The sequence below is a fragment of the Ovis aries genome, chromosome 1 (genome assembly GCF_016772045.2).
Source record: "Ovis aries strain OAR_USU_Benz2616 breed Rambouillet chromosome 1, ARS-UI_Ramb_v3.0, whole genome shotgun sequence".
In the NCBI taxonomy this organism is placed as follows: Eukaryota; Metazoa; Chordata; class Mammalia; order Artiodactyla; family Bovidae; genus Ovis; species Ovis aries.
Genome location: NC_056054.1, coordinates 130,471,975 through 130,499,547, shown reverse-complemented (window position 1 = coordinate 130,499,547; position 27,573 = coordinate 130,471,975). Strand labels below are relative to the sequence as shown.

At 38.9% G+C, this 27,573-nt stretch overlaps 1 protein-coding gene across 3 annotated transcripts in view; it reads right to left on the bottom strand.

Moving 5' to 3' along the window:
• The window catches only part of CYYR1 (cysteine and tyrosine rich 1), a 129,083-nt gene extending 103,137 nt beyond the window's left edge, over positions 1–25,946 (bottom strand). For all 3 annotated transcript variants that reach the window (XM_012186896.5, XM_042229908.2, XM_004002798.6), the window contains exons 1-2: positions 25,615–25,946; positions 19,513–19,615 (exon numbers count right to left, since the gene is read on the bottom strand). In XM_012186896.5, the coding sequence (XP_012042286.4) occupies positions 19,513–19,615; positions 25,615–25,687 (176 nt within the window). In that variant the 5' untranslated portion in view covers positions 25,688–25,946. The remainder of the gene's footprint in view (positions 1–19,512; positions 19,616–25,614) is intronic.
• Between the last annotated feature and the right edge of the window lie 1,627 nt (positions 25,947–27,573).

Below are 27,573 nucleotides of genomic sequence, written 5' to 3'. Positions count from 1 at the left end.
CTGGAACTCTCTTGCTTTTTCAGTGATCCAATGGATGTTGGCAATTTGATCTCTGGTTGGTTCCTCTGTCTTTTCTAAATCCAGTTTGAACATCAGGAAGTTCTCAGTTCACATACTTTTGAAGCCTAGCTTGGAGAATTTTGAGCATTACTTTGCTAGCACGTGAGATGAGTCAATTGTGTGGTAGTTTGAACATTCTTTAGCATTGCCTTTCTTTGGGGTTGGAATGAAAACTGACCCTTTCCAGTCCTGTGGCCACTGCTGAGTTTTCCAAATTTGCTGGCATATTAAGTGCAGCATTTCCACAGCATCATCTTTTATTGCTTGAAATAGCTCATCTGGAATTCCATCACCTCCACTAGCTTTGTTCACAGTGATGCTTCCTAAGGCCCATGTGACTTCACATTCCAAGATGTCTGCCTCTAGGTGAGTGATCACACCATCGTGGTTATCTGGGTCATGAAGATCTTTATTGTACAGTTCTTCTGTTTGTTCTTGCCACCTCTTCTTAGTATCTTCTGCTTCTGTTAGGTCTATACCATTTCTGTCCTTTATTGTGGTCATCTTTGCATGAAATGTTCCCTTGGTATCTTTAATTTTCTTGAAGAGATTTCTAGTCCTTCCCATTCTATTGTTTTTCTCTATTTCTTTGCATTGATCTGAGGAAGGCATTCTTAGCTCTCCTTGCTCTTCTTTGGAACTGTGCACTCGGATGGGTATATCTTTCCTTTCCTCCTTTGCCTTTAGCTTCTCTTCTTTACTCAGCTATTTGTAAGGCCTCCTCAGACAACCATTCTGTCTTTTTGCATTTCTTTTTCTTGAGAATGGTCTCAATAACTGCCTCCTGTAGAATGTCATGAACCTCTGTCCATAGTTCTTCAGGCACTCTGTCAGATCTAATCCCTTGAATCTATTTGTCACTTCCACTGCATAATCGTAAGGGATTTGTGAATCAGTCATATTCATACATACAAATGCCCTCCCTCTTGAGCCTCCTTTTCCTCTCCCCATTTCACCCCTCTAGGTCATCACAGATTGCCAGGTTGGGTTCCTTGCGTTATGCAGCAACTTCCCATCTACTATCTATTTTGCACATGGTAGTATATATATGTCAATGCTACTTCCTCCATTCATTGCACCCTCTCTTTCCCCTACTGTATCCCCAAGTCTGTTCTCTACATTTTCTTCTCCCTTCCTTCCCTTCAAATAGGTTCATCAGTACCATTTTTCTAGATTTCATATATACATATTAATATATCATTGGAGCTGGAGGAATCAACCTTCCTGACTTCAGACTATACTACAAAGCTACAGTCATCAAGACAAGATGGTACTGGTACAAAAACATAAATATAGACCAATGGAACAAGATAGACAGTCCAGTGATTAACACACACCTATAGGAACTTAGAGGAGGCAAGAATATACAATGAAGAAAAGAGAGACTCTTCAACTGGACAACTACATGTAAAAGAAGGAAACTAGAACACTTCCTAACACCATACACAAAAATAAACTCAAAATGGATTAAAGACTTAAATGCTCTCACAGGTAGTTTTAAATGCCAGCTAGCTGTGTGAAATTAGATAAATTACTTAACTCTGAGCCTCAACACCTTCATCTGTATAGACAGGAACCCAGGTCATGAGGGCTATTCTGAAGACTAATAAACTAATATATTTTAAGCTTCTGGAACAGAGATTGCATTAAATAAATGACAGTTCCTTTCACTCTAGTAATTTCTCCCACCACAAAACACTCTCTTATAAAATACAACTGTGATTTCTATCTAGTGAGAGTGGCCCCTACTTGGAATATATGACCAGCTGTGATTTATTTTCGGCACATTCCCATGGATGAAAAAATAAAGATGCATCCTCACATAAACTGCTTTGTTATGGCAATATATTCAATTCGGGATGAACTGAGATATCACAGATCCTATCTTTTACATAATATAAAACACAAAAAGAACATAAAAGAAAAGGTATTCACTGTCCCACCACCTTGGAAGGTGAATTCAGGTTAATGAAGGACAGATCAATTCTGGTAGTGAAGGAGTTTTGAAGGGATGAAGAACACTTTTAGGGAACCTGAAATAGATGTAGAATGATTTTCAGGAGGCTAATGGAATGTAAAAGGGGAGAAATACAGTGTATTCCTGAATTTTCATGGGTTGGTTTACTGTTCTCTTTCTCATGGGAGGGGAGAGGAGCTGGAGGTTGAGTTCAATCATCCCAGTTGTGTTGTCATGTTCGACTCTTTGCAACTCCATGAACTATAGCCCCCAGGCTTCCTCTGCCCATGAGATTTTCCAGGCAAGAATACTGGAGAGGGTTGGGTCGCCATTTCCTTCTCCAAGAGATCTTTCTAACACAGGGATCGAACCAGAGTCTCCTGCATTGCAGCAGATTCTTTACTACTAAGCCACCTGGGAAGCCCACTTCTGAGTTACACTGTTTAATTCCAGTAAGTAAAATGTTTCTCTGAGTTCTCTGAGTACTGCAGAAAACTAATCAAACCCAAGAGTCATTGGAACCTCTAATCTACAGTTCAGAACCTCAGGTGATAACCCTGACTTGCAGTTGGTGGCTAAAATTAGGGAATGGGGGAACAGTCATGTAGGACTGGACACTTAACCTGTGGATCTGATGCTGTCCCAAGGTCCACAGTGTCAGAACTGAGTTAACTGCTTGTAGTGTTGGAAAACCCACACCATGGAAATGGTCTTGAAATTGCAGGCAGCTACTTACTCCAGAATTCTTGGGCTTTCCTGGTGGCTCAGGTGGTAAAGAATCCACCTGCAATGTCGGAGACTGGGTTTGATTTCTGGGTTGGGATGATCCTCTGGAGGAAGGCATAGCAATCCCCTCAGTTTTCTTCCAGGATTCTGGAGAATCCCCATGGACAGAGGAGCCTGGTGTGCTAGTCCATGGGATTGCAAAGAGTTGGACACGACTGAGTGACTAAGCACAGGTAATCCTTTACTGTTTTCATCAAACTTAGTCCTATCATAAAGATTTTTAAAAATAAAAGAATTACAGACACTAATATAAAAAGCCTACATACTCACTATATACACTTATTACATGTTAATAATTTATAATATATTTCAGATTTGTAATTTTTAATAAATTGCATACTTTATTAGAGTGAGAAAATATTAGAGTTGAAGGCCATCCTACTCTTCTGCCTAAGGTGACTGACTTGTCCCAGGACTTTCCCAACTGTAGCACTGAAAGTCTCATACCCAGGAAACCCCTCTGTTCTGGGCAATCTCAAAAATCATCTGTACTTGTCTCAGTTCCATTCAGCTCAGTTGTTCAGTCATGTCTGACTCTTTGTGACTCCACGGACTGCAGCATGCCAGGCTTCCCTGGCATGGTTCATCACCAAATCCCAGAGCTTGCTCAAACTCATGTCCATCAAGTCAATGATGCCATTCAACCATCTCATCCTCTTTTGTTCCCTTTTCCTTCTGCCCTCAATCTTTCCCAGCATCAGGGTCTTTTCAAATGAGTCAGTTCTTATCAGGTGGCCAAAGGATTGGAGCTTCAGCCTCAGGATCAGTCCTTCCATTGAACATTCAGGACATTTCTTTTAGGACTGACTGGTTTGATCTTGCAGTCCAAGGGACTCTCAAGAGTCTTCACCAACATCACAGTTCAAAAGCATAAATTCTTTGGTGCTCAACTTTCTTTCTAGTCCAACTCTCACATCCATACATGACTACTGGAAAAACCATAGCTCTGACTAGACAGACCTTTGTCAGCAATGTAATAATGTCTCTGTTTTTTAATATGCTGTCTAGGTTGGTCATAACTTTTCTTCCAAGGAGCAAGAGCAAGCATCTTCTAATACTTTTCTCAACACCCCTCTGCAGGGGCTTCGCTGACAGCTCAGTTGGTAAGGAATCTGCCTGCAATGCAGGAGACCCCAGTTCAATTCCTGGATAGGGAAGATCCCCTGTAGAAGGGATAGGCTACCTACTCCAGTATTGTTGGGCTTCCCCCATATTTACACATTTACCACATATGCATGTTTCTTTTAAACAGAAGTATTCTCTGCATTTAACTTTACACAAACAGTACCACATCTGGCACATTCTTTTTCTGTTCACTGTTTTTCACACAGCATTACCATTTTGAGATTTACTATAATGATACACTAACATGCATGGATTTAATTGCTATATACCATTCTACTGTATGAATATACTCCAGTTTACTTATCCATTCTCCTCTGAAAGGAATTTATGTTGCTCCCAATGTTTTATTATTTTAATTAATGTGTCAACCAGTGTTAAAATGTCTCCTGGTATGTATTTGGGTGTATTTGGGAGTTTTCCAGGGGAGATAGGTAGGAGGGGTATTGCTGCATCATAAAGGATGCCCACCTTCATCTTTTCTGCATGTGGTCAGATTCTTCCTCAAGTGTTGATAGTGGTTTGTGTTTCCCCACCAGCAGTGTGAGTTCCCTTTCACGCTGTCCACAATGCTCGGTGCTATCAGGATTACAGAGTGTTGACAGCCTGACAGCTCTGGACCGTCTTGCGCTGTTTTAAACTGCATTTCCCTGTTTTGGCTAGCTAGGGGCAGCATCTCCCATATGTGTATTGCCCTTCAGGTTTTCTGCTCTATTATTCCTTTTGAGCGACACGTTGTCCATTTTCCTTGTGAGGCATTCTGGACACTAATCTTTTGTGAATCATATGAATTGCAATTCTACAAGTGGGAAATTTGCCTATGGAATTATTGCCTTGCATAATTAAAAAACAGCTTCCCAGGTGGCACTAGTGGTAAAGACTCCATCTGCTAATGCAGAAGACACAAGGGATGCAGGTTCGATCCGTGGGTCAGGAAGATCTCCTGGAGTAGGAAATGGTAACCTACTCCAGTATTCTTACTGGGAAAATTCCTTAGGCAGAGGAATCTGGTGGACTACTGTTCATGGGGTTCGAAGAGTCGGACATGACTGAACAACTGAGCGTGTATGCACATATTCTAAAGGACATTTTTAAAGACTGAAATATAATTCATATACCATAAAATTCATCATTTTAAAGTACAGAGTTCAGTGATTTAGTATATCTCTTCTTTCACTATTTGTGCATTTCATCTTTTATTTTAGAAATCTTTCTTGTCCTGATATGATCGTGACATTCTACCTCTTTTTTAAATGTTGTTAATGTTTGCTTCTTGTCTTTCTGTAATTAGTCCATTTTGGGTGAAGTGTGATGGGCTAGTTTGATGTTTATCCACATAGTTACTTTCTCAGCATTATTTATTAAATAATACATCCGCCTCTACTGGTTTGTAATGCCATCTCTGTCACCTAACAAGTCCCACAGATACATGAGTCAATTTCTAAGCTCTATATCCTATCAGTTTATCTGTGATCTGTCAAACTCAACAACAACAAAAACATGGTTTTGTGGGTTTTGATTAGAATTTCACCGAATTTATACATAGTTCATGAAGAACTGACATATCCGAATATTGACATCTTTATACTCCCATCTGCAATTTGGTATATCTCAATTTCTATAGGTCTCCCTTTCATCTCTTGAAACTTTTATATATTTATGTTACTCCATAAGTGCCATGCATAAATTAGTGGATTTCTTAGTAGATACTCAATCTTTGGTGTTGTAAATGAGATTTGTGCACACATACACACATCACATTTTCTGAGTGTTGTTGATGTACAGGGATGCACTAATGTTCATACATTGATCTTACATCCTGCCATCTTAATGAATTTTCTCATTCACTTTTATGGTCTGAGGAATATAGGTAATCACATCACTTGTAAATAATAACAGTTTAGGTCCTTCCTTTCCAATTTGTATCATCTCTTTTTCGTTCATCTTGTTGACCAAGACAGCAGAATGCTGAATAGAGGTGTTAGATGCTACCTTGGGCTTTCCCAGTAGCTCAGAGATAAAGAATCTGTCTGCCAGTGCAGGAGCTGCAGGAGACAGGAGTTTGATCCATCAGTCGGGAAGATCCCCTGGAGGAGGAAATGGCAACCCACTCCAGTATTCTTGCCTGGAGAGTCCCATGGACAGAGGAACCTGGCAGGCTATAGTCCACGGGATTGCAGTTAGCTTGTCTTACAGTTGCCTTTAAAGGGAAGGGTTATAACCTTACAGAATCGAGTATGATGTCTGAGGTAGGGTTTTACATTGGTTTGTTTTTTTCCCAAGATCTTTATTCGGTTAGGAAATTTTCCTCTCTATTTGTAGTTGAAGTTTTTTTTTTTAACTCTGAGTGATGGATTTCATTGATTGCTGTTTCCTTCAAAGATCATCTTATAATTACTCTCCTTCAAGAAGTCTTCTTAGCACCCTAAATTTGGACGAAAAACTCCTCCTCTCTGATTTAACTGTGTTGAGTCCTTTCCACAGCCTATTAAATTGAAAACTATGTTCTCCAAGCGTCTTCCCAGGTGGCACAGTCGTAAAGAATTGCCTGCCAATGCAGGAGCCCCAGAAGACATGGGTTTGATCTCTGGATTGGGAAGATCCCCTGGAGGAGGAAATGGCAACCCACTCCAGTATTCTTGCCTGGAGAATCCTATGCACAGAGGAGCCTGATGGACTATAGTCCATGGGGTCGCAAAGAGTCAGACATGAGCATGCACACACGTAAAAAATACGTTTCCCAGTAGCTTATAAGCCATTCAGGAGCAGGAACTGTGTTTGATTCACACATATGTCCTCTAGTACCTGGTATAGAAGACAGAATATCTCTGTACATATTATAAAAATAAATTGCTGGGAACATGTTCTAGAAACTTCATGTAGCCCTTCATAAGAACAATGTTTTTCACAATGAAGCTTAATTTACATAGGCAATTATGATTGAATAGAGTTGACTCAAAAAAGTTTTAGATATCTCCATATTTATATTTGCTCTTAATAATACATAAAATATGCTTACGTAAAACATATAACACATGCCTTCTGAGAAACAATGGCTACCTTCTTATAGCAAACATTATTTCCTGTGTGTGTACTCAGTCTTGTCTGATTCTTTGAGATCCTGTGGACTGTAGCTCGCCAGGCTCCTCTATCCAAGGGGTTTTCCAGGCAAGAATACTGGAGTGGGTTGCCATTTCCTCCCCCAGGGATCTTCCTGACCAAGGGATTGAACCTGGTTTTCCTGCATTGGCAGGCAGATTCTTTACTACTGTGTCACCTGGGAAAGCCAAACATAATTTGTTACTACATTAAAAAAAATCCAATTACTTAAACTAAACAAACAAACAAACAAAAAAACCCCTGGTTTTTTAACATGACATTCTCTGCAAATCTCCACGTGTTCACTGACCTGGCAGCTCTCCAAAGCCTGTTCTTTTGCATTCTCATGGAAGTTTCATTAGAAAGGCATGATTGATTAAATCACTGGTCATTGATACTGAGCTCAGTGTCCATTCCCTCTTCCTTCCTCACAAGTTCAGAGTTTGGGACTCAAAGTTCCAACTCCCTAATCAGAGGGTTGGTTTCCCTGACAACCAGCCCCCACCTTCAAGTGCTTTCCAAAAGTCACCTCGTTAACATTAAAATCAAGTTTATATTTATTTTAACATTATATTAGTTATTTAGCTTTCTATCATTATTAAAACAAAAACAAGACTCCTACGGACTTTGTGCTCAGTATGTACCTTTCATAGGTGGTTTTTTTTTTCATACCTAAGTGCTCAGAACATTTGAATTCATTTAATTCAAATGATGTTCTTGCCAATGACAAAGGGGTTTCAAGCTGTATTATGTTTCTGTCCTTATTTGAACAGCCTCACTTTTTTTTTTTTTTTCAGGATGCTCAGCTACTTCATGAGTACAGGACCTCAAATGCCGTTTGGAAATGTGAAACCTCTATCTTTTAACTCAGTTTTGCTTTCATGCATAACATGGCTCTAACACCACAGCTTTGATATTTATTAGCTGTCTTTGCAAAACTTGGGGCAATACATCTTTCACATTTCGAGAAGAAAAGAAACTGAATCCCACCAGGATCTCCATTATTAGTTCTTCCTCCATCTTTTATCACCTGGCTCACTATGTCCAAACCATTGTCTAACCCAGTCATTTGGTTTATGTTCAATATCATACAGTTATCATCTTACTTACATAGCAGTTTTCCTTTATTTTCAATACAGTCCTGCTTTTAGTCGGCCTCATTATTAACAGTAATTAGGTACTCACTTGCATCCTCTGATCCTACAAATTCTACTAATTCTAAGGAACACTCAATAAACAACATCTTTATGTTGGATTCTATCTCCAGGAAATGTCAGTCCAATTTCATCAGCAGCAAAACTGAAACACTGCTTTCCATATTCATCACAGAATGTTTATTTTCCATGGAAAAAAGTGGCTGGATGAAATGTTTGAGAGTCAAGTATGATGAGAAATCGTTTACTTTGCAGATTGGGCCAGTTCTCCTTTTGAAACAAAGTGAGCTTTTTAATTGTCAAGTACTTAACTCCCTGATCAAAAATGGAGGTAGGAATGAGAGAACAAGATGGTGGAGGAGTAGGTGAATGTGGAGTCCATCTCTCTCCATGGAGACATCAGGAATACACCTCAGGTACAGAAGTCCATGCAGAACACCAGCTGAGAGTGGACAGGAGGACCTGACTAATGGAAAAGAATATATAGAACCATGCAAAAATCGTCAACAGCAGTGCTTGCCCTGGGATTGCTCCACAATTGCTAAACTCCAGCTCCCAGCCACTGCACCTTCCAGTGGACCAGCATTCCTGTCCAGGAGATCAAGCCCTGCTCCTTTGGAGTGAGAGCACTGACTCCAAGACCCTAGACTACCAGAGAACTAAGCCTAGGGAGTATCAAATGGTGAGAACTCACACAAAGGACACCACCTGAATACAAGACCTGGCATCACCCAACCACCAGTAGTACCCTGTGTAGGTGCCTCATCTAAACAACAAACAGAGCAAAAATACAAACTCAATCATCAGCAGACAGGATTACCACCTCACTTGGCCTTGCCCATCAGAGGAAAAACAAACAAACACAAACTCAGCATAAATCTCACCCTTGTGTGAAGCTTACACAAACCACTGGACCAACCTAATAAGGGCAGAAACCAAAAGGAAGAAAGAAATCAACCTTCTTCAAGGAAAGAATTCAACTTTCCCTGAAGCCTGGGAAAAGGAGACCTCAAACACAATAAGTAAAAAAAAGAAAAAAAAATGAAAAAGCAGAAAAATATTACACAAATGAAGGAACAAACTAGAAACACAGAAGTCCAAATAAATGAAGAGGAAATAGGCAAACTATTTAAAACAGAATTCAGAATAATGATAGTAACGATGATCAAAAACCTTGAAAACAAAATGGAGAAAATGCAAGACTCAATTAACAAAGACTTAGAAGAATGAAAGAATAAACATACAGAGACAAGCAACACAATTACTGAGATTAAAAATACTCTAGAAGGAATCAATAGCAGAATATCTGAAGCAGAAGAACGAATCAGTGGGCTGGAAGATAAAATGGTGGAAATAACTTCTGAAGAGCAGAATAAAGTAAAAAGAATGAAAAGAACTGAGGACAGTCTCAGAGACTGCTGGGACAATATCAGACACACCGATATTTGAATTATAGGGGTCTCAGAGGAAGAAGAGAAAAATAAAGGGTATGAGAAAATTTTTGAAGAGATTATAGTTGAAAATTTCCCCAATATGGAAAAAGAAATAGTCAATCAAGTCCAAGAGGCACAGAGAGTCCCATACAGGATAAACTCAAGGAGAAACATGCCAAGACATATACTGAACAAACAAAGACTAAACACAGATACAAGAGAAACCCCATATGCTTAACAGCTGATCTTTCAGCAGAAACTCTGCAGGCCAGAAGGGAATGGCAGGATATATTTAAAGTACTGAAAGGGAAAAATCTACAACCAAGATTACTGTACCCAGCAAGGATCTCATTCAAAACTGATGGAGAAATAAACAGCTTTTCAGACAAACAAAATTTAAGAGAATTCAGTACCACAAAACCAGCTTTACAACAAATGTTAAAGGGACTTATATAGTCAAGAAATACAAGAGAAGAAGGATCTACAAAATCAACCCCAAACAATTAAGAAAATGGCAAAGGGAACATATATATATATATAGATAATTACTTTAAATGTAAATGGATTAAATGCTCCAACCAAAAGACACAGATTGGCTGAATGGATACAAAAAGAAGAGCCATATATATGTTGTCTACAAGAAACCCACTTCAGACCTAAAGACACATATAGACTGAAAGTGAGAGGATGGAAAAATACATTCCATGCAAATGGGAAGCAAAAGAAAACTGTAGTAGCAATCCTAGTATCAGACAAAATAGATGTTAAAATAAAGAAGATTACATGAGATAAAGAAGCACACTACATAATGAGCAATGGATTACCAAGAGGAAGACATAACTATTGTAAATATCTAGACACCCAACATAGGAGCACTTCAATACATAAGACAAACACTAACAGACATAAAAGGAGAAATTGACAGCAGCACAGTAATAGTAGGAGACTTTAACACCCCCCACACACCAATGGACAGATCATCAAAACAGAAAATTAATAAGGAAACACAAGTCTTAAATGATACATTAGATGAGATGGATCTCATTGATATCTTCAGGACACTCCATCCAGATGAAGAATAATACACCTTCTTCTAGAGTGCACATGGAACATTCTCCAGGACAAACCACATCTTGGGTCACAAATCAAACCTCAGTAAATTTAAGAAAATTGAAATTGTTTCAAGCATCCTCTCCAATCACAATGTTATGAGACTAGATATCAATTACAAGAAAAAAAAAACTGTAAGAAACACAAACACGTGGAGATCAAACAACACCTTTCCAAAGAGCCAACAGGTCACTGAAGAAATCAAAAGAAAAATTAAAAAAATTCTAGAAACAAATAACAATGAAACACAATAACTCAGAACTTATGGGATACAGCAAAAGGACTCCTAAGAGGGAAGTTTATAGCAATACAATCATATATCAAGAAACAAGAAAAACATCAAATAGACAACCTAACTTTATACCTAAAACAACTGGAAAAAGGAAAAAAAACCCACAAAATTAGTAGAAGGAAATAAATTATAAAGATCCGAGCAGAAATAAATGGAAAAGAAATGAAAGAAACAATAGTAAAAATTAATAAAACTATAAGCTGGTTCTTTGAGAAGACAAACAAAATTGACAAACATTTAGCCAGACTCATCAAGAAAGAAAGACAGAAGAAACAAATCAACAAAATCAGAAATGAAAAAGGAGAGGTTATAATAGACAATGCAGAAATACAAAGGATTATAGGAGACTATTATGAACGAGTATATGGCAATAAAATAGATAATCTGAAAGAAATGGACAGATTCTTAGAAAAGTTCATTCTTCCAAGACTGAACCAGGAAGAACTAGAAATCATGAACAACCCAATTACAAGCACTGAAATTGAAGCTGTGATCAAAAATGTCCCCAAAAACAAAAACCCAGGACCAGATGGCTTTACAAGAGAATTCTATCGAACATTTAGAGAAGAGCTAATGCTTATCCTTCTAAAACTTTTTCAAAAAATTGCAGAGGAAGGAACACTTCCAAACTCATTCTATAAAGCCACTGTAACCCGATACCAAAACCAGACAAAGACAACACACAAAAAAAGAAAACTACAGGCCAATATCACTGATGAACATAGATGCAAAAATCCTCAACAAAATTTTAGCAAAACAGAATTCAGCAACACGTCAAAAGGCTCATACACTATGATTAAGTTAGGTTTATTCCAGGGATGCAAGGATTCTTCAATATACACAAATCAATCAATGTGATACACCGTATTAACAAATTTAAAGATAAAAACCATATGATAATCTCAGTAGATGCAGAAAAAGCCTTTGACAAGATTCAGCACCCATTTATGATTAAAACTTTAAAAAATGGACATCAAAGGAACCTGCCTCGACATGGCCTAGAGCAAACATTACTCTCAATGGTGAAAACTGAAAGCATTCCCCCTAAGATCAGGAATAAGACAAGGGTGTCCACTCTTACCACTGTTGTTCAACATAGTTCTGGAAGTCCTAGCTACAGAAATAAAATGAATTCAGATTAGAAAAGAAGAAGTAAAGCTCTCAGTTTGCAGATGACATGATACTGTACATAGAAAAGCCTAAAGATAGTATCAGAAAGTTACTAGAGCTAATCAGTGAATTTAGCAAAGTTGCAGCATACAAAATCAATACACAGAAATCACTTGCATTTCTATGTACTAACAATGAAAAATCCGAAAGAGAAATTAAGGAATCAATCCCATTTACCAAAATAATCTAGGAAAAATATCTAGGAAAAAACTTACCTATGGAGGCAAAAGAACTGTACATAGAAAATTATAAGACACTAATGAAAGAAATCAAAGATGACATAAACAGATGGAGAGATGGTCCGTGTTCCTGGGTAGGGAGAATCAATATTTTGAAAATGACTATACTACCAAAGGCAATCTACAGATTCAATGCGATCCCTATCAAATTACCAATGGCATTTTTCACAGAACCAGAACAAAAAATTCACAATTCATATGGAAACACAAAAAGACCCTGAGTAGACAAAGCAGTCTTGAGAAAGAAGAATGGAACGGGAAGAATCAACCTTTCTGACTTCAGACTATACTACAAAGCTACAGTCATCAATACAGTATGGTACTGCCACAAAAACAGAAATATAGACCAATGGAACAAGATAGAAATCCCAGAAATAAACCCATGCCCCTATAGGTACCTTATTTTTGACAAAGGAGGAAAGAATATACAATGGGCCAAAGGTAGCCTCTTCAATAAATGGTGCTGGGAAAACTGGACAGCTATACATAAAAGGATGAAATTAGAACACTTCCTAACACCACACACAAAGATAAACTCAAAATGAATTAAAGACCTAAATGTAAGACCAGAAACTATAAAACTCTTAGAGGAAAGCATAGGCAGAACACTCAATGACGTAAATCAAAGAAAGATCCTCTATGACCTACCTCCTAAAGTAATGGAAATAAAAACAAAAGTAAACAAGTGGAACCTGATTAAACTTTAAGGCTTTTGCACAGCAAAGGACACTATAAGCAAGGTGAAAAGACAATCCTCAGAATGGGAGAAAATAATAGCAAATGAATCAACTGACAAAAGATTAATTTCCATAATATATGAGTTTTCTGAATACCAGAAAAACAAACAACTCAATCAAAAAGTGGGAAAAGGACCTAAACAGACATTTCTCCAAAGAAGACATACAGATGGCTAACAAACACATGAAAAGATACTCAACATCACCCATTATTAGAGAAATTAAGTCAAAACTATAATGGGATATCACCTCACACCGATCAGAATGGCCATCATCAAAAACTCTACAAACAATACATGCTGGAGAGGGTGTGGAGAAAAGGGAATGCTTTTGCACTGTTTGTGGGAATATAAATTGACACAGCCACTATGGAAGATGGTATGGCAATTCCTTAAAAAACTAGGGATAAAACCACCATATGACCCAGCAATCTGACTCCTAGGCATATCCCCTGAGGAAACTAAAATGGAAAGGGACACATGTATCCCACTGTTCATTGCAGTACTATTTACAATAGCTAGAACATGGAAGCAACCTAGATGTCCATCAACAGATGAAAGGATAAAGAAGTTGTGGTACATATACACAATGGAATATTACTCAGCCATAAAAGGGACACATTTGAGTCAGTTCTAATGAGGTGGATGAACCTAGAACCTATTATATAGAGTGAAGTAAATTAGAAAGAGAAAGATAAATATTGTATTATAATCCACATATACAGAATCTAGAAAAATGGTACTGAAGAATTTATTTGCAGGGCAACAATGGAGAAATAGACATAGAGTACAGACTTATGGACATGGGGAGAGGGGAGGAGAGGGTGAGATGCATGGAAAGAGTAACATAGAAACTTACATTACCATACGTAGAACAGGTAGCCAACGGGACTTTGCTGTATGGCTCAGGAAACTCAAACAGGGGCTCTGTATCAACCTAGGGGGTGGGGTGGGGAGGGAGATGGGAGGGAAGTTCAAAAGGGACGGGATATCTATATACCTATGGCTGATTCTGTCTAGTCAAGGCTATGGTTTTTCCTGTGGTCATGTATGGATGTGAGAGTTGAACTATGAAGAAGGCTGAGCGCCAAAGAATTGATGTTTTTGAACTGTGGTGTTGGAGAAGACTCTTGAGAGTCCCTTGAACTGAAAGGAGATCCAACCAGTCCATTCTGAGGGAGATCAGCCCTGGGATTTCTTTTCTTTTTTTTTTTAAATTTATTTGGCTACACCAGCTCCTAGCTGCAGTATGTGGGATGTTTAGTTGTGGTGTGCAGGTTCTAGTTCCCTGACCTGGGATTGAACCCAGAGCTCCTGCATTGGGAGCACAGAGCCCTCACCACTAGACCATCAGGGAAGTCCCTGGGATTTCTTTGGAAGGAATGATGCTAAAGCTGAAGCTCCAGTATTTTGGCCACCTCATGCGAAGACTTGACTCATTGGAAAAGACTCTGATGCTGGGAGGGATTGGGAGAAGGAGGAGAAGGGGACGACAGAGGATGAGATGGCTGGATGGCATCACGGACTCGATGGACGTGAGTCTGAGTGAACTCCGGGAGATGGTGATGAACAGGGAGGCCTGGCGTGCTGCGATTCATGGGGTCGCAAAGAGTCGGACATGACCGAGCGACTGAACTGAACTGATGGCTGATTCATGCTGAGGTTTGACAGGAAATAACAAAGTTCTATAAAGCAATTATCCTTCAATGAAAAATAAATAAATTTTAAAAAAATGTCAAAAATGGACCAATAGTTCCCAAGTCATACATTCCATCATAAATGGTACTAAAAAGTATAATATCTCAAAGTGTTCACTCTAAATCTTTTCTCTATGGAATAAATAAAAATAATCTTCATTTGGTGGCTTCTCACCTTTGTCCCTCATCTTCCTGGTATCTAAGGGGCTTCCCTGGTGGCTCAGATGGTAAAGAATCTGCTTGCAATGCTGGAAACCCGGGTTCAATCCCTGAGTCATGAAGATCCCCTGGAGAAGGCAATTGCAACTCACTCCGGTATTCTTGCCTGGAAAACTCTGTGGACAGAGGAGCCCTGTGGGCTACAGTCCATGGGGTCACAAAGAGTCAGACACAACTGAGCAACTAACACTTTCACTTAGTGAGATCTAAGAATGTGTCCTTTCTACATGAAACCAGCTATCTTATTTCCAGAAAAATATTGAATTACTTTATTTTAGTTTTGTTAGACATGACCAATAAGATTATGTAATCTACCAATAAAAGTCTATAAAAGTAAGTATCTACCTTTTGTCTTACCTAAAGTTTAACCTTCCTTTTCTAGCAACACTGACCAACATGGTTTTTCCCAAACTGATCATTTCCTTCATTAAATCTCTGCGTTTATAGCAGAGACTCTGTCTGGAATCCACTTCCTTTTCTTCACTGTTCACTTATGTAAAAATCTACTTTCTTTAAAACTGTTCAAATTTCATATTTATGAGGCTTTTTCTAAAGCCTCATCTCTTTCTAGACACACACACATATACACACTTAATTGCTTTCTCTTCTCAGCCCTTCAATAACACTTCATAGATTAATTCACTGAATTAGAATTATTTGTCTACATCTTTTTCTCTTATTAAATTGAGAGATCATAAAGGTCAGGCAACATCATTTATTCATCTTTGGATCCTATGCTGCCATGGTAACAGACACTCAATATATATTTGTAAATAATTGATTGCATAGTAATGTTGACTTTTGGAAAAATTATCCTTAAATTCTAAAAGCTAATATTGTTACTTTTCTATATGGAAGTGAATATCTGTGACCATAATGAGCAAAAGCAGGCATGCCATTTTAAATAGATTTACGTCAAATAGACTTATTGTAGTGATCATTCTGCAGTATATACAAATATTAAATCATTATGTTGTACATCTGAAATCAATGTTACATATCAATTATACCTTGATTGTTAAAAGTATTTTTTAAAGTTTAATTTTTAAATTGTTTTCACAAGATGTGAATTTAAAATTTTCTAACTGAAAAAGGGGGTAGATCTGAATTTATTTGTCAAAATTAACTCATATTTAGAATATAAAACATGTAAAAGGGAGAGATCTGAGTCAAATAATACTTTCAAACTAAAAGGTAAATTGAATGCTAGCTTTTGGGATCTATTTGTAACCAATTCTTAACGGTTAATTTTTAAAAGTTTAGAAAGGGTAGCTGAAATAAGCAGAATTAAGGGCTAAATATCTCTACTCTGATTGTTTTGAAGAGAGGTCTCAGCAAGAAGGATCAAGTGTGCCTGACCTGACCAATTTATACAGAGTCTGCAATGACCCAAATTGTTTTTTATATTCTCTTTAGCTCATTTTAAACTAAGCCAAGACATTTTTTATTTTAAAAATAAATAAGACTAGAAACCAAATTAAAACCAATTTGTAGAATTATTCATTTAGGATACATAACATTCCAGTATGTTTACTGCTTTCTTCCCTATTAACTTACTGATGACCACGAAGATTAAATTTTGTTAGGATGATTAAAATGATTTTACCAAGAGTGTGCCTACTGGGATGACCCAGAGGGATGGTATGGGGAGGGAGATGGGAGGGGGGTTCAGGATTGGGAACACATGGTGGATTCACGTTGATGTATGGCAAAACCAACACAATATTGTAAAGTAATTAGCCTCCAATTAAAATAAATAAATTTAAATTAAAAAAAAAGAAGAGTGTGCCTAGATGCTTGCAAGAGAGGAAGCAGAGTTTATGAGTTCCAAAATAGTAATATTTGAAAACATGTGCATGAAAGAACTTCTGTAAGCATTCTCGGAATTATTTGCTCTTTTTCTATTCCCCTCACCCTAATTCAAAAAAAAAAAAAAAGGAAAGCTTTGGGTGGAGTCAACTTTTTCAAATCTTAAACAATAACTGGAAATCCTGAAAATGTATTTTTTATCCAGTGGGGAAAACACTTTAAAGCTCTTTTTTTCTCTAAGAATTGTTTAGCAAGGGAATTACTTGGTGGCTTCTATTTTAAAGAGAAAATTCAGTTTAACTGCCTGAAATATTATGCCATCTGTGTTTATTTCCGCCATCCACAGAACACAATTCTGTTTTTTAAACATAACAAGTACATGGCCCTAAAAACCTAGATAAATATATAACTCAATGAATTCTTAACCAAGTGATGAAATCAGTTCAAAGGACAGGTACCATTCAAAAAAAAAAAAAAAAAGAACAATCTGATTGTAGATATAAAACATGTAAAGCCCAATGGTAAATTTAAAAATATTTAAGCACTTTGATTATAAGTATTTATGTCTTCTATATATATTGATCAGGGTGGAGGTATCTAAGAGGTGAGAAATAGGAGCACAATGCATGCCATGATGCAGTTAGTGGGCAGAGACCTGGGCCAGGTGCCAGAGAACCAAAGAGTCGCAGAGGCATTCTGATCCCAGGTTGCTCAAACCTATACCACCTATGAGGCCCACTCACACATCTGCCTGGAACAAGCAGCCTCAGGAGTGTGAAGACCACCCACAAATGAAATTTGAATTTAGTAATCAAGTACTTTATTTAAAAAGCATGAAATGATATACAAATGTGAAACATCATTATTTGTCTTTTTGCTTAAGGTATTCTTCAGTTCAGTTCAGTTGCTCAGTCGTGTCCGACTCTTTGTGACCCCAGGAATCACAGCACGCCAGGCCTCCCTGTCCATCACCAACTCCCGAAGTTCACTCAGACTCACATCCATCCAGTCAGTGATGCCATCCAGCCATCTCATCCTCAGTCGTCCCCTTCTCCTCCTGCCCCCAATCCCTCCCAGCATCAGAGTCTTTTCCAATGAGTCAACTCTTCACACGAGGTGGCCAAAGTACTGGAGTTTCAGCTTTAGCATCATTCCTTCCAAAGAAATCCCAGGGCCAATCTCCTTCAGAATGGACTGGTTGGATCTTCTTGCAGTCCCAGGGACTCTCAGGAGTCTTCTCCAACACCACAGTTCAAAAGCATCAATTCTTCAGCGCACAGTCCAACTCTCACATCCATACGTGATCACGGGAAAAACCATAGCCTTGACTAGACGGACCTTTGTTGGCAAAGGTAACTGATTCTTACCGTTCTCTAAATGTAAGGGGACTTAACGTTTTTCTACCAAGTCTTCAATGAGGAAAACCATTTTATTTAGAATTTATATGTATCTCAAAGAATGTTAAAATTCTATTCATCAGTATTTATGACAACCTGACATTTCTTCCATCACCATGACAATCTTCAAAAATATCCTGAACTCTGATTCTTTCTGGCCTTATTCAGCGAGACATAACCTCTAAGATCAACCCCACTTTGCGTCTAGAAAGTGTATGCTACGCCAGGTTTTCTGTTCTCAGGAAACAGGATGATTTACAGACCTTCTCAATGGACAGATGCCTAAAATGGTCAGGCATGTATCACTCAGTGAGGGATCTTTCCTGGCTCTACTTAAGCCTTCATAGAACACAGACTAAGCCACAACAAAACAGTTTCAAATCATCCTGATTGTCACGTGAAAAATACAAAGTAAGGAGGACAGAAGCAGACTCCTGAAAGCCTTGAGTGATGGTCACCCATGGGTGAAATTCATATGTTCTTAATTCTCTGACTTCTATTTCTCAACTTGAAGGTGTGTGTAGGACAGAGTTGCAGAGTTCTCAGACATACAGCCCTGCAGGCAGCTTCTGCTTGTCCATTTCCCTTACCCAGAAGCATCTCTAAAACAAATTCTTACTCAGTTATACACAAACGCTTAATATATTCTCTGTATTATGTTTCACTGATTTTGTAGTTGGTTATCAGGTTACATTGTTGCCACCTAGCTTTTCTTAGGCTCTAATCTTGTTGCCTGAAGTTGCTTAGGTAAAAACTGACCTTTCATGTCTCAATTGTTTTTTATTTATAAAGTTTCTTTCCCCTGATGTCTACTGGATGAGTCTGACAAACACATGGGTGGCAAAATAAACTGGCTATCATTAAATGACAAATTCTAATCTTTTAACAAAGCAGATAAAAATATATCATTTACAACATTAAAAAAGGGATCGATATTATGAATATGGTCTACTTAGGACATTATTATTACTATTATCATAAATACAAACTAAGCAATAAAAGAATATCTTTTAAATTTCTAATAAAAGCAATTTATGTTGTATATTAATTTACACATTTAATGAAAAAAATGACACATTAGACTGTCACGTGTGTTTAGAATCTCTGGTAAGGATTTTATATCAACAACCAATCTTAAAATTTCCTACTCAAAACTATAACTTAGCACTTTTTGAAAACATAACTGGGCAAAGGAAAGAGTATCAATATTGCCAAATGTGATTAATACTCACGAAAGAATATTCCCAATATAGGCATAGTAGGAGCAACAGTAAGGTGTGGTTCCATCACAGCAGTAAGATTTGCAGTCTTTGCCACATTGAGCAAGGCAATCCTCTACAAAATAAAAACCACATCCACATAGTTACTATTCTAAAATCGCAGCTTTACAAAAAAATTACTTTATTTTACATCTTAATTGATCAATGACCACTCTTTGGTACATTTAGATTTTCAAAGTGCTCAGAATTCTAAAACATTTGTAAACATTTGAACTAGTCTTGCTTCCTTGTTGTTCTTTAGTTGCTAAGTCATGTCTGAGTCTTTGTGACCCCATGGACTGGAGCCTGCCAGGCTCCTCTGTCCCTGGGATTCCCCAGGCAAGAATACTGGAGGAGGTTGCCATTTCCTTCTCCAGAGGATCTTCCTGACTCAGGGATCAAACCCAAGTCTCCTGTACTGGCGGGTAGATTTTTTTTTACCACTGAGTCACCTGGGAAGCTCTGTTCTTCTTTATCAAACATAAATCTAGAAAAGGCAAAGACCATTCTTGGAATCTCCTGCCTCAAGCACCATAATGGGTAGTCAGAGTGGGTTGAAAGAGACAAGGAAGGGAGGAATGAATGATCCAAACAATCAGACATTCAATTTGTCAACAGAGTTCTTACGATAAATTTTAAATGATAAAGTCTTTTGACTTCAGAGTGTTAATCCTAAATATATTTGACGGAAAATGTTGACATGAATAGTAACAACTGGAAATCATTTTTAAATAATGAATGTTTTTCATGACAGTGCATTATATGCTTTTCTCTACCATTTTTGTCTCCATAATTACAGCATGCATACATAAGGTAACACATATGAGTCTGCATAGCCTATCAATCCATTTGGAATCAGCTGTGGGAAAAAGTTCCTATAGATAATTAACTGGTGAATAATTAAGGGTTTATTTAATGTCAGATTTAAGCATCAACAAGCTATGAAACAGCACTATGTGACGGGAGAAAGAATTTTCTGATTAAAAAGGGACATACTGGAGCTGACAAAACCAAATTATTGTCTTTTTTTCTGTTTTTGGCAAGGAAAATTATACCAAATGTTGAATAAAAGTCACTCTACCTGTCAAAAAATTTCTATATTCCATCTAAATGATTTGTTTAACAAGTGAAGGCTATCTTTTAGTTATGTCCAACTCTTTGCAACTCCATGGACTGTAGCCCACCAGGCTTCTCTGCCCATGGGATTCTCCAGGCAAGAATACTGGAGTGGGTTGCCATTTCCTTCTCCAGGGGATTTCCCGACCCAGGAATCAATACTGAGTCTCTTATGTCTCCTGCATTGGCAAGTGGGTTCTTGACCACTAGCACCACCTGGGAAGCCCTATCTTTTAGTTACAATCAGTTATAATCAGTGGTATAAATTATAATGGATATGTGAGTTTCAGGTACATGTAAGAAAACGTGTAAGTATAGTCTGATAATTTGAGTTACACATTGAAGAATCACAAAATTGGTCATTTCCAACTCAATCTCTGAGGGCAATAATTCTTATCAAAATTACATAAGACTTTTGTTTTCCTGTCAAAGTCATAATATAAAAGTGTAAATGTTATATTTATGCTTGCAGGTCCATGTAATTGATTTGTCTAGAGAGGAAAATATAGATTTGGCTTTTAAATCACCTCCCTACAAATTGATGTGATCACAAAACTAGCAAAGTTCATTCACCTCTATCAATAATGTATGACCTTTGTGGAACAAGTGAAAAGTTCATGTTTTCTTTCCCTCAATTTTATTTCTACCTCACAAATGAAAAAACCTTAATGTTTTCTTCAAGGATGTGGTAAGAAGGCATGAAAGGGGAAAATAATTACCTTTGTAAGATTCAGTAACTCTACTTAAATCCACTTTAAAATTTTGAAGACAGAAACATGATCTAATGATTTATTGACATTAATGCTTTTTGCATTAATATGCTGTGTATGCTTTTACAATTTATTTTACCATTTTCCCAGGGAATTTCCATAGCTCTCATTTTTAGTATTATTTAATTCAAATATTTAGACTGCTCAGTTATCTCAAGCACTTAGCTGGGATGTTCTGCTTTGTGCACTTAAAACCCATTCAGAGAGTGGGAGAGCTGACACACCGCCTTACTCTGGTGGAGCAGGACAAGTAATGTTTCAGTAGCTTCCTTTTTGAACGACACCCAAGACAGTGACATCTTATTAAGCTCTCCATGATTATCAAAGATTTAATTACTATTATTATAAGGACACAGTGTTATCAAAATATTTTGAGCCAACGTTTCAGGAAACCAAGCCCCAAGTCTTGTTGCCAAGAAGCTGGATTATACCTGCAGCAAATACTTAGATCCTGTCACACACTGTTTATTATTTTTATGGCATTTTCCAGCACTTTTGACTGCTTCCCAGAATTAAACAACTGAAAGTGTGTGTTAATTGCCCAGTCGTGTCTGACTCTTTGCGACCCCATGGACTGTAGCCCGCCAGGCTCTCCTGTCCATGGAATTCTCCAGGCAAGAATACTGGAATGGGATGCCATTTCCTTCTCCAGGGATCCTCCCGACCCAGGGATCTGAAATAACTGAAAAGGGAAGTTTTACTAGCATGACAAATACACTCACAATCACATTTCCAAACCTGGAAGTCAATCACACCTCAAACTTCTTTTGAGAGGTTAGTTGCTTTCTCCGGTTCATTTGAAAATACTCCCATAAAGATCACAGTTTGGACAAAACGGAGACAACTTCTCACTTGTGAAAGCATGGAACATCCCAATGGCCCTCAGAAGATGAATAATATTACTACTAATATTCAAGTTAATATTCCTGAAAATTAGCCAGCTCCAATTTTCTTCAGTGACTTTAAGGCAGGATCTGGAAGAAGCCTCCCAACTCCCTTCTCAAGGAATGTGTAGAACAGGAAAGCATCTGGCTCCAAGCACTTGCTCAGAATTGGCTCTTGTAATCTACAGCTAAGGATCAGAAAGGAAGGAAAGGGAGGGGACAGAAATCACTGGCACAGGCCAGGAAGGTTAAAACCTTGGCCAAATCCTGTCTTTGTAGCCTGCAGTGGGAGTTAGATAATAATATAAACACTCCGTTGGATTTCTTTCCAAAAGTGACTCCAAAGTCAAACACAATGCTTCAGGTATAGAAACCTTGCTTTTATTTTGCTAACAAATGGATCCCGTATTAATATATTTTCTTTGGGGAAAATAATTCAGGTTACCGACTGCTTCCCAGGTGGCTCAGCAATAAAGAATCCCCGTGCCAATGTCAGAGACTTAAGAGACGTGGGTCTGATTCCTGGGCCGGGAAGATCCCCTGGAGAAGGAAACGGCAACCTGTTCCAGTTTTCTTATCTGGAAAACTCTATGGACAGTGGAGCCTGGCGGGCTACACAGTCCATGGAGTCGCAAAGAGGTAGACATGACTGAGTATGTGTGCGCGTGCGCACACACACACACACACACACACACACACACGGACAATGCATCGACAGGTTTTTGTCCCGTTAAAGCTGACAACCCATTTAACAGGGTGTCTGGATTAATTCTGGACTTCCCTGGTGGCTCAGACAGTAAAGTGTCTGCCTACAATACGGGAGACCGGGGTTCAGTCCCTGTGTCGGGAAGATCTCCTGGAGAAGGAAATAGCAACCCACTCCAGTATTCTTGCCTGGAAAATGCCATGGACAGAGGAGCTTGGTAGGTTACAGTCTATGGGGTCCCAGAGTCAGACACGACTGAGCGACTTGACTTCACTTTACTTCTGGATTAATTCTATTTCTGTAGTGTTCCCCCATCTCATCCCAATCCTCACTTCCAGCCTTATCTCTTAGTTCCAATCCAACTGTATTGTCTGTTTTTACACTTCTCATGATTTCTGCCTTTGTTCACACATTATCCTACTTCATCTTCTTATGTCCAAAGCTTCCCTATTCTGCAAAGGTTTAGGCCTAAAAACCCAAAAGCCTCCTCAATTTAAATTCTCTGAGCAAATATTTATTGCACTCCTCTTATGGGCCAGGCATTCTGTTAGTCTCTGAGAATATTATGCTAAGTGAAACAGACATCATTTTTACGGAGCATATACTCTTAAGTCAGCAGTAAAGTCTCCTCCTTTGAATACCTAAAGTATACCACTGTCTCTCTTCCATCATACAGCTTTCTATAATGTCGCGTAACGGGCACAGTTTATCTTCTAGACAAGACTCAAAGTATGACCTCTGTCCTAGGCATCACTCAGCATACTTCACTCAATAAACAGTAGCTGAGTAAATGCTGCAAGCATAAAGAAGCCTCTGAAGTAAAGAGCTCAGGAATTAATATCAAAAATGCATTAGCTAATCATTTCTTATCAAAGGTGATAAGCTGACCTAGCACTGGTGAGTTATGACTTTGTAATGTACTGAGGAGGGATGCAGATGGAGAGAAGGAATGAATGGAGTAAAAACTTCTACACTGATCAAGCTCCCTGCTGGCCGGGTGCTTGGGTTCCCTGAATACTGGGGTTTGGGGGTGGGGTGGGGTGTGCACTTAACACTGGGGCAACAGGAAGAAGGGAAGGAAAATCAGAAGCTTCAGCTCACCAAAGAGAATGAAATAGACAAAAGAACAAGAAAAAATTGTTCAATGATGTGGTTGAAGATGAGTGAAGGTATTAAAATTTCACTTAGCTGTATTCCATTTTCTCATTTTTGTTTTCTTTTGGTAAACAGTGGAAGTGAAAAGAATTGTCACTGCTCCGAAGCACTTAATGAAAAGATTTTAATATAAAATGGATATTGATGCAATTGATTCTGTTAGACTCTCAAATTCTGCAGACTTTATAGGACTTAAGTAAAAGAAGTAAGTGCTGGAAACACATTACGATGTGGACTCTCACTAAATAGAAAGTACTTTCCCTATTTTATGCATTTTGTATTTGAAGGTCAGCATTTTCCTTATAATAAAATATCTTTGAAACAACTCACAGATGGCCACTACTTTACATTTTTAAAAATAGAGTGTAAATTTCTATAGGAGTTACCATTGTGACTCATTTTTCCCAAGGCTGAATGAGAAATTCAATTCTGTTGATGTTCAGGTAAGAATACTGAAGACCCTCTTCATTTCGGGTGCCATTATTTTTGCAAATATCAAAAGGTAAATCACAGTACTATATATAAATTTAGTATTGCAAGGTCATAGGTAAGTCTGTGGCTTTTATTATAGGAAGTCAGAGACATGAAAAATTTTACAAAAACTCTGCTTTTATCCTGTTCATATAAAAATATGAAGCAGATGGAAAACTGCATGTGCAATTAACTTTATACTAAGTTAATAACTAAGGAAAGACCATTTTAGGCTTCACATCAGTCGCAAAAACAAAAGAAAACCGCTTCGGTACATCAAATATTAGCTAGCAATTCTAGCCAAGAAAAATTAGGATGAAGGAAATGAGATACTCTTCATCTATAAACAAGGGCTTAACAAGCTCAGCAAAAACAAATTAGACGCTGGGTAAATTTATGCCTCTTGAAAACCGTATATTTCAACTCAAAGCTTCCAGTTGCCCTGTTCACCACACTTGATAATCATCCTCTAAAGAATGAAAACACCAGTCTATGGCTTTTTGGGGTTGGTTTCTGAAAAGAAAAATCTGGAATATTCAGCATGTGAAGGTGGAATAAGGCAGTGGTAGCCTTTACTGAAAAGTCTTCAGTTTATCTGAAAATCTTAGTGATATCTCTGAACTTCAGGTGCTTAAAGAAAAAAAAAAAAGCTTTCCTTCCACCGCTCACCCTATCCAGAAAATAAAAAGAAAATCGCTTAAATGTGGGGTTGAGGTTATTAATAGTTGTTCCACGGAGAGAAAGGAAAAGAGAGAGAGAGAGAGAGAAAAGGACGCGTGGAAGGAAAGGGACAAAACAGAACCGCGTGGAGGTCGAGCCCCGGGCGGGCGCGCGCGGGGTTCTCTCCCGCCGGCAGGGACCACCCAGCCTCTGACCTCCCACCGCGTCCCGCTCAACCCGCGCTGCCGGGACAGTGACCCCAGCGCCGCCCGGAGCCCCAGTCCCCCCGCTCCCGCCGCCCTAGGTCACCGACCTGCGCAGACAAAGAGTAGGACCAACTTCGGAAGCAAGACCCCTGGACACCCGGGCACCCTCCGCGCGTCCATCCAAACCGGTGGCCGGAGGTGGCGCGCCAGGACAGGACAAGCAGAACCGGTCTGTAGAGAAGGCTGGGAGCCAAGGGCGAGCCCAGCACCGGGAGAGGATGGGGGCGCCGGAGGGCGCTCAGATGGAGCGGGTGGCGCTCTGGAAAGCGGAGTGGCGCGGTGACCCGGCCATCGCGCTGGGAGCTTTCGCGGGGAGCCCGGGCGGCCGCGCGGGGCAGCGTTGTGGCCGAGGTCTCTTTGTCTGTCCCTGGGGCGGTCTGGCGGCAGGCTGAGCAGCGGATCCAGCGTCTTCGGCCACCCGGGCTCACATTTCATCTCCGCGGGTGGCACCTACGCGAGGCTGGGGGCGGGGGTGGCCCCGACTCCTCCCCACGCTCCGGTTCTTCCTTCTATAGAGTGACTCTCAGAGCTTGGCCCTGTCCTAAAGGAACTTCTAACCTTTTGCTCTGACTGTCTGCACTCCACAGTTTTTCCTTTGGAGTAATGGATACTGCCCAAACTTTGTAATTTATCTTTACACGAATGGACGGAGTTTCCAACTTTGAAGATTTTAGACGAAAGCTAACGGGGAAAACCTAGGACAACTGGAAAGTACAGAAACAGTGTATGGTTTTTTTCTGCCGAAAGCTGGTAAAGCTTTATTTGTTAAACACCTAAAACATTTCCAGTAAAGTCAGAGAAAACAAAACAAGACTGCATACTGTCATCACTATTATTTGATACTGTTCTGGAGTTACTGGCCTATGCAATTAGATAAGAGAAAGAGGAAAAAAATCCTAAAAATTGGAAAGAAAATTATCATTTGCAAATGATATGCTTTTATATGTGGACAGTCAAAGACAGTCACCTATAAAGCTCTTAACTAGAGGTGACTAAACAATCAATAGTTTTTTCTCATGCAAATAAAAATCAGACAGTTATCAATTTTATACACAAAGAAGAAGAAAAGACACAAATAAGTGACTAGAGATTCTCTTGACTAAGAATATTAAACATAATAAAGGTAAGAATTTCCCCCCAAATTAATCTATTAATCTGGAAATTAAACTGGTGGTTCAGGTGGTAAAGAATCTGCTTACAATGTGGGAGATCTGGATCAGATCCCTGGGTTGGGAAGATCCCCTGGAGAAGGAAACTGGCTACCCACTCCAGTATTCTGGCCTGGAAAATTCCATGGACTATATAGTCCATAGGGTCCCAAGGAGCTGGACAGGACTGAGCAACTTTCACTTTAACTTAATATAAATATCAATTTTTTTTCAAAACAGTCTAGTTATAGTCTATTTAGAAAATAACCAAGTAAGACTATCAGTTAAAAAAAAAAGAGTTCAGTCAGTTCAGTCGCTCAGTCGTGTCTGACTCTCTGCAACCCCATGAATGACAACACACCAGGCCTCCCTGTCCATCACCAACTCCCAGAGTTCACTCAGACTCACATCCATCCAGTCAGTGATGCCATCCAGCCATCTCATCCTCTGTCGTCCCTTTCTTCTTGTGCCCCCAAATCCCTCCCAGCATCAGTCTTTTCCAATGAGTCAACTCTTCACATGAGGTGGCCAAAGTATTGGAGTTTCAGCTTCAGCATCAGTCCTTCCAATAAACACCCAGGACTAATCTCCTTTAGGATGGACTGGTTGGATCTCCTTGCAGTCCAAGAGACTCACAAGAGTCTTCTCCAACACCACAGCTCAAAAGCATCCATTCTTCAGCACTCAGCTTTTTTCACAGTCCAACTCTCACATCCATACATGACTACTGGAAATACCATAGCCTTGACTAAACGGACCTTTGTTGGCAAAGTAATATCTCTGCTTTTCAATATGCTATCTACGTTGGTCATAACTTTCCTTCCAAGGAGTAAGCGTCTTTTAATTTCATGGCTACAG